The sequence below is a fragment of the Nerophis ophidion genome, linkage group LG06, assembly GCF_033978795.1.
Source record: "Nerophis ophidion isolate RoL-2023_Sa linkage group LG06, RoL_Noph_v1.0, whole genome shotgun sequence".
NCBI classification, from domain to species: Eukaryota; Metazoa; Chordata; class Actinopteri; order Syngnathiformes; family Syngnathidae; genus Nerophis; species Nerophis ophidion.
The window spans coordinates 70,763,718-70,776,859 of NC_084616.1; the positions used below are offsets into that span (position 1 = coordinate 70,763,718).

At 36.3% G+C, this 13,142-nt stretch overlaps 2 protein-coding genes across 3 annotated transcripts in view; one reads left to right on the top strand and one right to left on the bottom strand.

The window, feature by feature from the left end:
* Nucleotides 1–4,796, top strand: part of LOC133555192 (rho guanine nucleotide exchange factor 7) — a 61,112-nt gene extending 56,316 nt beyond the window's left edge. The window contains exons 6-11 of the mRNA XM_061904762.1: nt 961–1,097; nt 1,177–1,323; nt 1,436–1,522; nt 2,243–2,318; nt 2,385–2,461; nt 4,627–4,796. Of these exons, the coding sequence (XP_061760746.1) occupies nt 961–1,097; nt 1,177–1,323; nt 1,436–1,522; nt 2,243–2,318; nt 2,385–2,461; nt 4,627–4,731 (629 nt within the window). The 3' untranslated portion in view covers nt 4,732–4,796. The remainder of the gene's footprint in view (nt 1–960; nt 1,098–1,176; nt 1,324–1,435; nt 1,523–2,242; nt 2,319–2,384; nt 2,462–4,626) is intronic.
* A 2-nt stretch (nt 4,797–4,798) lies between these two features.
* Nucleotides 4,799–13,142, bottom strand: part of arhgef19 (Rho guanine nucleotide exchange factor (GEF) 19) — an 80,504-nt gene continuing 72,160 nt past the window's right edge. For both annotated transcript variants that reach the window (XM_061904761.1, XM_061904760.1), the window contains exons 13-16: nt 12,437–12,595; nt 12,286–12,365; nt 12,117–12,221; nt 4,799–8,148 (exon numbers count right to left, since the gene is read on the bottom strand). In XM_061904761.1, coding sequence (XP_061760745.1) covers nt 7,991–8,148; nt 12,117–12,221; nt 12,286–12,365; nt 12,437–12,595 — 502 coding nt within the window. In that variant the 3' untranslated portion in view covers nt 4,799–7,990. The remainder of the gene's footprint in view (nt 8,149–12,116; nt 12,222–12,285; nt 12,366–12,436; nt 12,596–13,142) is intronic.

Consider the following 13,142-nt stretch of genomic DNA (forward strand, 5'->3'; position numbering starts at 1 on the left):
TTGTTTTTTTTCAAATTCAAGACAAAGTTATATGTTATTTTTTCCTGGTGTACAAAATGAACCATGCATGAACTCACAACAAATTGCACACCTGCAAATCAGTGTGACTTCTGCTGTTGCCATATCCATGATACGCCGATATTGAGAAGTTTTTATTTACACGATGAGTCCATACTTGCCAACCCTCTCGATTTTTCCGGGAGAATCCCGAATTCCAGTGACCCTCCGGAAAATCTCCCGGGGCAATCATCCTCCTTTAGCGTCCTCTACAACCTGTCGTCACGTCCTATTTTCCTCCATACAAACGGCGTGTCGGCGCATTCACATCATTTATGTGGCTTTTACACACACATAAGTGAATGCAAGCCATACTTGGTCAACAACCATACAGGTCACACTGAGGGTAGCCATATAAACAACTTTAATACTGTTACAAATACGCGCCACACTGTGAACCAACACCAAACAAGAATGACAAACACATTTGGGGAGAACATCCGCACCGTAACATAACGTAACCTACAATATACACCCCCGTTACCACCAAACCACGCCTGCCCCCCTCCATCTCAACCCCCACTCCCCCCATCTCCCGAATTCTGAGGTCTCAAAGCTGGAAAGTATGGATGCGTCGGGTGTGTCTTGACTGGCTCCACCGAACCCCTGAGGCCGACTCACCGAACCCATAAGGTTCAATCAAAACCAAGTTAAGAACCACTGATTTAGAATATGCATTATTCCCTGATGTTTATTCTGTGTCATTTACTCTGCCAAAATCTATTAACAAGTTTGTCATAAACTCGCCTTTTTCTGTCAAATGACTTTAAAAGTAAGCTAAATTAGATGACATATTTAAAATGAAGAATTAACTTAATTTATGACAATGGAACCCTCTCCCCCTCTCGGGCGACCAGTGCTATAGACGTCGAGTGGATTATGTTTGAAATATGTTTAATGCAGGCCGGATGATGGAGCCCAAGGTCTTCATATGTACCACCGGTGCTGAGCTGCAGGCCTGGATGCGGCACGTGGAAGACAGGAGGTACAAGTCCATGACCCAACCTACAAGTCCCCCCCACTGTGCTCTCTCCTACCTGGTAATGGAAGCTAACCCGCTCGTCAAAGTCAGGGTGCGTGACGAACAAACTTTGGTTCTGATTCGGTTCTTGTGTGCAGCTGCCTTGTGATGAGCACTGGAAAAGAGAGGAGTTGAAGAAGTACTTGATGCATGCGCCGATATGGGAGTGGGAGGGTTCACCGATAGTGCTCATGGGACCACCAAGCTACCTGTCGGTGGTGCACATCGTCAGCACACACAGACAGGTACTCCAGGAAGTACCAGCATCCTCCTGCAGATGTTGCTGACTTTTACCAACAATAAAAAAAACAAGCATCTACTAATTTTGGCATAAAAAACATGTTTTTGTTGCTAAAGGGTCTCCAAGAACGACTGATGGTTCTCTTCCCCCAAGATGTGCTGCTGCTGTCAGTTGACAACCAGCTGCTCAATATCACATATCAGGTGAGGAGCCATCTGTGTACCACTATTTCCAAACACAAAAAGCATGTTTCAAGCATGTCTACTTTATATCTTCTGTTTTTGCCCTCTTTTTGTCAATCAATTAATCAATCAATCAATTAATCAATCAATCAATCAATCAATGTTTATTTATATAGCCCTAAATCACAAGTGTCTCAAAGGGCTGCACAAGCCAAAAGGACATTCTCGGTTCAGATCCAACATCATTTTTGTGCCCTTGTGTGCATTATCCTTTCCATCCTTATCCTTTCCATCCTTTCTAACTGAGCTACTTTGTGGAACAATTTCCCTTGTGGATCATTAAAGTCTGTCTAAGTCTAATAAGAACAACAAATTGCATGCTTCTTTGAAGACCTAATGAACCTATTTGGACTACAGAAAACAGACTTGTTATACTATGTACATTTTTGGTCCTTTTTGCCCTACAAATACTACAAAAATGATGGCCAAATTTAATAACACTATTCATATTCACAATGATCATACTCATAACAAGCATAATCACAATAATAATATTTTAGTGGGAAGAGAGACTGCCGTGGTACTTTTTAAGATGCTTAGAGACTTGACATGAAAAGTGTTGATTGTTGCAATGTCCCAGTAAATTGTAAGGAAGAAAACCCTCACGTTGACACTAAGTGAGAGCCTATGAAAGTCAACTACTTCCTCCGTTTAAAACTAATATTATTTTTGCTAAAATAGGGCAGGCTGCCGCGGCAGAGCATCAAAGTCACGGAGAGATCAAGCCTTCCTGGACGACTTGAGTTTGAGCTTGGAGGTATGCAAAAAAAACATATGTGTGAGTTATATTGTTCCAATATTCACGAGTGCTGTGGTGTTGCAGGAGAGCTGGTGGAGCCTCTGCAGGTGTCATGTACCTGCACGGAGGATCATCACAACTGGATCGCACGTCTGCAACAGGTGGGACTCACAGAATGCATTATTTCATGTTCATATTTAATACAGAGTACCGGTTCAAGCTGGTGTGTATGGACTGCACAGATTGTCACAGAATGCTAGGATGGAGTCTTATGTATTCCGCCTAGCAACACGTATCACGTAACCAGGGAAACGTCTGAATAAGATTCATGTTCATACTTCTGTGCTAAATACTTTGTCACTGTTCCTTTTCTCAAAAGAAGTAAACAAACTAGGCAATATTCTATAACAGTGATCTATAGACTGTGTTTATATTATTCACATAAATATTGCTGTATAATAGACGTTATTTATATTTTTCACATGTGAATAATGCTGTATGATAGACTGTATTTATATTATTCACATGTGAATAATGTTGTATAATAGACTGTATCTATATTATTCACATGTGAATAATGTTGTATAATAGACTGTATCTATATTATTCACATGTGAATAATGTTGTATTAATTATTATTATTATTATTATATATAATAATAGACTGTATACAGTCTATCATATTTTATATATAATAAAAATAATGCTGTATAATAGACTGTATACAGTATATTATTATATATAATAGTAATAATAATAATAATATGTATAATAATATATTATATAAAATATAAATATATTTATATTTTTCACATGTGAATAATGTTGTATAATAGACTGTATCCATATTAATCACATGTGAATAATGTTGTATAATAGACTGTATCTATTTTATTCACATGTGAATAATGTATAATAGACTGTATCAATATTATTCACATGTAAATAATGTTGTATGATAAACTGTATCTATATTATTCACATGTGAATAATGCTGTATAATAGACTGTATCGATATTATTCACATGTGAATAATGCTGTATAATAGACTGTTTACAGTCTATTATAAATAATAATAATAATGCTGTATAAGACTGTATACAGTCTTTTATATATTATATATAAAAATAATATATATAATAAGATATTATATATAATATAAATATATTTATATGTTCCATATGCAAATAATGTTGTATAATAGACTCTATTTATATTATTCACATGTGAATAATTCTGTATAATAGACTGTATACAGTCTATTATATATAATATATAATAGTAATAACACTGTATAATAGACTGTATACAGTCTATTATATATTATATATAATAATATATTATATATAATATAAACATATTTATATTTTTCACATGTGAATAATGTTGTATAATAGACTGTATACATTCTATTATATATAATAATAATAATATATATAATAATATATTATATATAATATAAATATATTTATATTTTTCACATGTGAATAATGTTGTATAATAGATTGTATTTATAATATTCACATGTGAATAATGCTGTATAATAGACCGTATACAGTCTATTATATATTTTGTAGAATAATTATAATAATACTGTATAATAGACTGTATACAGTCTATTATATATTATTTATAATAATAATATATATAATATATTATAGATAATATAAATATATTTATATGATTCACATGTGAATAATGCTGTAAAATAGACTGTATGCAGTCCATCATATATTATTCATAATAATAACAATGCTGCATAATAGACTTTATACAGGATATTATATATTATAGTTAATAATAACATATATAATAATATATTATATGTAATATAAATATATTTATATTATTTACAAGTGAATAATGCTGTATAATAGACCGTATTTATATTACTCACATGTAAAAATATATTTATGTGTTTATTGTTTATTGTGAGCGAAATGTGGTTCTGAATCTCCCCCCAGGGATCAAAAAAGTACTTTCTATTCTATTCTATAACAGTAGGCTCCATCCAAGGGTACCCCAAATAATCACTGGATTAAGTGATTAGTGTTTTATTGCCCTATACACACAGAGTTACTGTTCAAACTGCGTGGCCAAAAATTTTAAATATACTTGTTAAATAAAACCTATGTCTTGTTTTAATGAATTCTCAGGCCTACTATGCTACCGTATTTTGAAATTGGTCATAATGGTGGTACTTGGAGAGCGAATAGTATTAATGGGGATATGTTTCCCTGTGTTTACATTTTATTTTTCCTTTTTCTCTAACACATTTTCGAAGATATTTACTAGGAAAGGACTGTTTTGTGTTTTTGTGCCGCAGCCAGACCGAAGCGACCACGCTGCCGCGCCAAACGTGGCGACAAGGCTGCAAAAGAACCGCCAAGAGGCCAACGTCACCAAAGCAGACGTGAATGGACGCAGCTGAGTGAGCAGAACTTTGTTGTCATCATCCTTGTTTTTGTTTTCAGCACAATAAACTTCTTAAAGATACATTAGAATATATCTCTATTTATTATTTTATTGTTGCAATGTTTACAGTAGTGTGCAGACATGAAGTCCTTTACAGCATTTGAACTCATCAGCGTAATGAAGAAAAAAAAAAAAAAGTACTTCAGGGGTGTCCAAAGTGCAACCCGGGGCCATTTTTTTCATAAGCATATTTGAAAGATAAATTACATTTCATTATTAATGAGATGTTTTGGGTGCAATATTAATTTTCTTCTCGCAAATGTTAGCATATATTAACCTTTTAGCTTGGTTTGAACTGGTACAAAATGTATTAAAACAATTTCTGTATGCACTGCAGCCCTGGTTTGAAGACATATGAACACCCGGTGTACTGTATGCAAATATTCTGACTCTAATTGTTCACATAAATAACAGATGATGCATTAACTACAGTGTAGACGTTACATCAGCATCTTCTTGGAGAGACAACAAGACAGCTCAATGGGAATAAATTAATTTACAAGAAGAAGAAAAAGCAAAGAAGGGATAAAAATATTAAATCGTCATTTATCAGTATCAGAGCTTGGGCCGCATCGCCGGCTGTAAGACGGACACGTTTCCAGTGAGGTTTGGACTCCGCCAATGCTGCCCTTTGTCCCTGATTCTGTTCATAACTTTCGTGGACAGAATTTGGTTCCGGTTTGGTGGTCACGGGATTAGGTCTCTGCTTTTTGCAGATGATGTGGTCCTGATGGCTTCATCTGGCCGGAATCTTCAGGTCTCACTGGATAGTTTCGCAGCAAAGTGTGAAGCGACTGGGATGAGAATGAGCACTTCCAAGTCCGAGTCCATGGTTCTCGCCCGGAAATAGGTGGAGTGCCATCTCCGAGTTGGGGAGGAGATCTTTCCCCAACTGGAGGAGTTCAAGTACCTAGGAGTCTTGTTCAGGAGTGAGGGAAGAGTGGATCGTGATATCGACTGGCGGATCCGTGCGGCGGAAAAATCGAGAATGCATGACGCTGTAAAGCGCAATTCACATAAAACTCGCGGGCCGCACCAACATTAAATTTTCATACTAAAGGCCTACTGAAATCCACTACTACCCACCACGCAGTCTGATAGTTTATATATTAATGATGAAATATTAACATTGCAACACATGCCAATACGGCCTTTTTAGTTTACTAAATTACAATTTTGAATTTCCCGGGAGTTTCGTCTTAGAAACGTCGTGTAATGATGACGTGTACGCAAGACGTCACGGGTTTTTAGGAAGTATGAGCGCTACACACACACACAGCTAAAAGTCGTCTGCTTTAACGGCATAATTACACAGTATTTTGGACATCTGTGTTGCTGAATCTGTTGTAATTTGCTCAATTAATATTGGAGAAGTCAAAGTAGAAAGATGGAGTTGGGAAGCTTTAGCCTTTAGCCACACAAACACACTGTGATTCCTTGTTTAAAATTCCCGGAGGTTAAAATTTCCTATGGATCAGAGCGCGGTCAAGCAGACATGGATCCAGACCAAGGTTTTGGTGAGAAATTTGTGGTTAATAAGTCAGTTTTTACCGGAAAAAAGCTGAGCTTGTGCCGTCCATAGCTGCCCTCGACTGCCCTGAGACACTGCGCGTCAACACCCGGCCGTGGACACGCCCTTCCAACTATCAGGTACTATTAAACTCACTAAAACACTACCAACACAATAGAAAGATAAGGGATTTCCCAGAATTATCCTAGTAAATGTGTTTAAAATCATCGGAATACATTTTTTTTTCTTTTTCTAGTCCGTCGCTATCAATATCCTCAAACACGAATCTTTCATCCTCGCTCAAATTAATGGGGAAATTGTCGTTTTCTCGGTCCGAATAGCTCTTTTTGTTGGAGGCTCACATTAAAATCAATGTGAATATGTGAGGAGCCATCAAACATGTGACGTCATCGTCTGCGACTTCCGGTAAAGGCGAGGCTTTTTCAGGAAGTACCAAAACGGGCGAACTTTATCGTCGATTTTCTCTATTAAATCCTTTCAGCAAAAATACGGCAATATCACGAAATGATCAAGTATGACACATAGAATGGACCTGCTATCCCCGTTTGAATAAGAAAATCTCATTTCAGTAGGCCTTTAAGGTGCGGGCCGCAAAATAACGTTTTGCGGGCTGCGCATTTGAGACCCCTGACCTAAATAAACCTTACCGGGAAGGCTGAGGAGTGTGATCCCACGATAGTTAGAACACACCCTCCGGTTCTTCTTCTTAAAGAGAGGAACCAAAACACCGGTCTGCCAATCCAGAGGTACTAGTCTGCCCCTAAATGTCCACACGATGCTGCAGAGTTTTTTTTGTAAATTAAACCTTTTAAGTACATATTTGAATATCTACATTCAAAAACATTTACTGCGTTGTTGTATTGTTTCTAATAAACACATTCATATAAAGACCTGAAAGTGAAAGATCTGAGTCTGTATAACTCGGTTGGTAGAGCGGCCGTGCCAGCAACTTGAGGGTTGCAGGTTCGATCCTCGCTTCCGCCATCCTAGTCACTGCCGTTGTGTCCTTGGGCAAGACACTTTACCCACCTGCTCCCAGTGCCACCCACACTGGTTTAAATGTAACTTAGATATTGGGTTTCACTATCTAAAGCGCTTTAAGTCTCTAGAGAAAAAGCGCTATATAAATATAATTCACTTCACTAATGATAAGTGTTGCCACGGATTTCATTTGTTATTTTGTTTTTTATGACATTTCTAGCACCAACTCATTTATTTCCATTGCAATTCCCTTGGAGTACCAGATAGTCGCCATGAGGACTAAACTGTTTGTTTTTAAGGTAGATGGGGCAAAAAAAGTGCACAACCAAACCATCACAAAACTTTGTCAATGATTATCAATCAGCTCATTTTGGTGCAGATCAGGATAAAGGTGCAGACACGAGCGTTGGCGGCGGAGTGCAGCAGTGACCAACCACAGCCAGCAGGCGGCGCTGCAGCAACTGTACGGTCTCACTTCAAAAACACAATTCTAGCACATTCTTTTTATGCTGCAGCCCAATGTTAGACGTCTTATTATCTTATTTTCTCTGCATATTTAGAAGCAGCGTCAACAGCACTGTTTCATGTCGGCCTTCAACCAGCAACCTCCCTGAGTCATGTGGCGCACGACAGGTGACAACCGGCAGTAGTTTTAAGAGCTTCATCGTGTTAGTCCGACGTGGAAAAGGCTTTAGTGTTTCCTTCACTCGTCCTCGCCTTCCAGCTTCCGTGTGACACATTTGATGCGGATGTTTTCCCGGAGGTTGCGGAGGCGAGCGCTGCGATTGGTGATCTCCTCCACGTAGGATTTAGGGAACCAGCCCCGTTCCCCGTCAGACAGCCTGATGCCTTCCACCCAGCCTGCAAGGAAAACTCGTTACAAATGGAAAAGCTGCTCGGCACTCAGCATCAAGGGTTGGAATTGGGGGTTAAATCGCAAAAAATGATTCGAAAATGCATCAAATTAAAATAATGGTCATTAAATTCGTTCATTCAATAAATACAAACAGAGCACCGTTAAATTACAAATTACATTAAAAAATGTAAATTGCTGTGTAAATACAATTTAATCATTACAAATAAATGCAGTCCTTCATTTTTCCAATCCCCCAACTGGCTGTGGCATCATAAAATTGATATACTGTACACCAGGGGTCACCAACCTTTTTGAAACCAAGAGCTACTTCTTGGGTACTGATTAATGCGAAGGGCTACCAGTTTGATACACACTTAAATAAATTGCTGGAAATAGCCAATTTGCTCAATTTACCTTTAATAAATAAATATATATATATATATATATATATATATATATACACATATATATATATATATTTTAAAAAATGGGTATTTCTGTCTGTCATTCCGTCATACATTTTTTTTCCTTTTACGGAAGGTTTTTTTGTAGACAATAAATGATGAAATAAACACTTAATTGAACGGTTTAAAAGAGGAGAAAACACGAAAAAAAAATAGAAAATGAAATTTTGAAACATAGTTTATCTTCAATTTCGACTATCTAAAATTCAAAATTCAACCGAAAAAAATGAAGAGAAAAACTAGCTAATTCGAATCTTTTTGAAAAAATAAAAAAAAGAGTTTATGGAACATCATTAGTCATTTTTCCTGATTAAGATTAATTTTAGAATTTTACTACATGTTTTAAATAGGTTAAAATCCACTTTGAAATAAGATTTAAATTTGATTCTACAGATTTTCTAGATTTGCCAGAATATTTTTTGGGAATTTTAATCATAATACGTTTGAAGAAATATTTCACAAATATTCTTTGTCGAAAAAACAGAAGCTAAAATGAAGAATTAAATAAAAATGTATGTTTTATTATTTACAATTTTAAAAAAAAATACTTGAACATTGATTTAAATTGTCAGGAAAGAAGAAGAAGGAATTTAAAAGGTAAAAAGGTATATGTGTTTAAAAATCCTAAAAACCTTTTTAATTGTTTTATTTTTTTGTCTGAAATTGTCCTTCCGGAAGTTATAAAAAGCAAAGTAAAAAAATGAATACATTTATTTAAACAAGTGAAGACCAAGTCTTTAAAATATTTTCTTGGATTTTCAAATTCTATTTGAGTTTTGTCTCTCCTAGAATTAAAAATGTCGAGCAAAGCGAGACCAGCTTGCTAGTAAATAAATAACATTTTAAAAATAGAGGCAGCTCACTGGTAAGTGCTGCTATTTGAGCTATTTTTAGAACAAGCCAGCGGGCGACTCATCTGGTCCTGACGGGCTACCTGGTGCCCGCGGGCACCGCGTTGGTGACCCCTGATGTACGTACTATAAAATCTGTCAAAAATATCTAAGCAGTTAGATTTCCATTGAATGGATATGTATATTAAATACTTAAAAATGCTATTTAATGGAGATATCATTAAATCATTGGCAGTGTTATTGAATATTCCAATACATTGTTAGAAAAAAGCATTTATATTCATATACGTTAAAAATAAAATAATTAAATATTGTGTATAAACTAACATATAATGTGTCATTAATTACTTTAAAATGGCATTCAGCCAATATAAATACATTTAAATACAAATACCTAAAAATACCAATAATGAAATATAAAATACTGTGTAAATACTATTAAACTTAGTATATATATATATATATATATATATATATATATATATATATATATATATACTAAAATGGCATTCAGCCAATATAAATATATATATATATATATATATATATATTTATATTGGCTGAATGCCATTTTAAAGTAATTAATGACACATTATATGTTAGTTTATACACAATATTTAATTATTTTAATTATTATATATATATATATATATATATATATATATATACTGTATATATATAAACTTTGTCTTGACAATTTGATAAATTACAGAAAACATTGTAAATAATTATTCACTCCTTTTTAAATGATTGCATTCTTTTTCAGCCGAATTTCCTTTTTAATCATATTTTTCAAGTAAAGGTGGCAAATTATTTGATAATATTCAGCCAAAACGTAGCAATGTTGTTGGACTAAAAATATATATAGTTATTAACAAAGTTAATATATGCTGACGTGCCTTCTATTTACCAAGTTCACCAATAATAGCAATATAAAATGTTATATTGCTACTATGGTACATTTTTAGTCTACAAACCTCGTTTCCATATGAGTTGGGAAATTGTGTTAGATGTAAATATAAACGGAATACAATGATTTGCAAATCCTTTTCAACCCATATTCAGTTGAATGCACCACAAAGACAACATTTTTAATGTTCAAACTCATAAAATTTTTTGTTTTTTTTCAAATAATAATTAACTTGGAATTTCATGGCTGCAACACGTGCCAAAGTAGTTGGGAAAGGGCATGTTCACCACTGTGTTACATCACCTTTTCTTTTAACAACACTCAATAAACGTTTGGGAATTGAGGAAACTAATTGTTGAAGCTTTGAAAGTGAATTCTTTCCCATTCTTGTTTTATGGAGAGCTTCAGTCCTTCAACAGTCCGGGGTCTCCGCTGTCGTATTTTACGCTTCATAATGATCCACACATTTTCGATTGGAGACAGGTCTGGACTGCAGGCGGGCCAGGAAAGTACCCGCACTCCTTTTTACGAAGCCACGCTGTTGTAACATGTGGCTTGGCATTGTTTTGCTGAAATGAGCAGGGGCGTCCATGAAAAATACGGCGCATAGATGGCATTATATGTTGTTCCAAAGCCTGTATGTACCTTTCAGCATTAATGGTGCCTTCACAGATGTGTAAGTTACCCATGCCTTGGGCACTAATACACCCCCATACCATCACAGATGAGAGATTTTGAACTTTGCGTCGACATTGTTCATGATTGTTCGCTTCTCCTTTGGTCCGGATGACACGATGTCGAATATTTTCAAAAACAATTTGAAATGTGGACTCGTCAGACCACAGAACACTTTTCCACTTTGCATCAGTCCATCTTAGATGATCTCGGGCCCAGAGAAGCCGGCGGTGTTTCTGGATGTTGTTGATAAATAGCTTTGGCTTTGCATAGTAGAGCTTTTCCTTGCACGTACAGATGTAGCGAAAAACTGTGTTTAGTGACAGTGGTTTTCTGAAGTGTTCCTGAGCCCATGTGGTGATATCCTTTAGAGATTGATGTCGGTTTTTGATACAGTGCCGTCTGAGGGATCAAAGGTCACGGTCATTCAATGTTGGTTTTTCCGCCATGCCGCTTACGTGGAGTGATTTCTCCAGATTCTCTGAACCTTTTGATGATATTATGGACCGTAGGTGTTCAAATCCCTACATTTCTTGCAATTGCACTTTGAGAAACGTTCTTAAACTGTTTGACTATTTGCTCACGCAGTTTTGGACAAAGGGGTGTACCTCGCCCCATCCTTTCTTGTGAGACACTGAGCATTTTTTGGGAAGCTGTTTTTATGCCCAATCATGGCACCCACTTGTTCCCAATTAGCCTGCACACCTGTGCGATGTTCCACATAAGTGTTTGATGAGCATTCCTCAACTTTATCAGTATTTATTGCCACCTTTCCCAACTTCTTTGTCACGTGTTGCTGGCATCAAATTCTAAAGTTAATGATTATTTGCACAAAAAAAAAAATGTTTATCAGTTTTAACATCAAATATGTTGTCTTTGTAGCATATTCAACTGAATATGGGTTGAAAATGATTTGCAAATCATTGTATTCAGTTTATATTTACACCTAACACAATTTCCCAACTCACATGGAAACGGGGTTTGTAGTTTATACCTGCATTATCCTAAGTTTAATATGCAGGATATATTCAAGTATGGATGGACTTGATTGGCACTGCCAGGACTTGACTGACCGTCACTTGTGATGGTTTTGGCATGAAGAATGTCGGCCTTCTCCAGCGTCAGCTCGTCGTGTTCCTGCGCCTGGTAGCTCCTGATGCACTGCACCTGCGCAATGTCTGACACCACAAAGACAATCAGACACAAGAACGTCGACATGGCGTCCTCCGACCGTGCACCGACCATCATTCTCGCTGGCGTGCTCCATGTCCTCCACGGGGTCCGAGGGAAACATGGCCGTGATCCATCGCTGCTTCCCGCTCCTGCGAGCAGACACACGGCGGGGTCAGCGCTAAAGATAAACCGAGGTGGATGTCGGCGAGTGGCCACGCACTCCGTGTGGGACTTGAGCAGGATCTGGTGTTTGAGCTGCTGGGATTCACACAGCTGAAGATGGAAGATGAAGCCTGAGATGCCTTGAAGCTTCCGACTCAGATCTTTCACTTTCAGTTCGCCGATCTTGGCATGGACGAACACCACGAACTTCCATGTGCTGCAAGACGAAAAATAACACACGCATTTTTACACGAGTAGAAACATGGCTGTGGGATTTTGATTCACTGGAGTCAATAAGAAGTGTTCATGCACCTTAGATTATATTAAAAATAGTAGTCACATTTGGACTTCCAGGAGGATTGTTAATAAAGGTGCTGAAAAAAAATCGATTGACATTCAAATAACAATTTGTATTTATTCCAATTCTGGATCATTTCATAAAAATACAAAAACACACAATTTAAAAAAAAAATTATAAAAAAAAAATGTTTTCCCCTTCCAAAAATCAATATTTTTCTTTTAAAATACATTTTCAAGCAATCTTTGCTGCTTGTATACGTAATAAATCAGCGGCCAAGAGGGGCTTTTGTAACCTGCAACTCATTTTGAAAAGGTCTTATTGTCATTTTAATACCAAATATACACCGAAGAAAAATGTAAATGCAACACTCCCATTTTTCTCAAAGATCTAAAACTTTTACTATATACACCAAATACTTATTGTTCTCATATCTGTCTAAATCTGTGTTAGTGAGCATTTATTC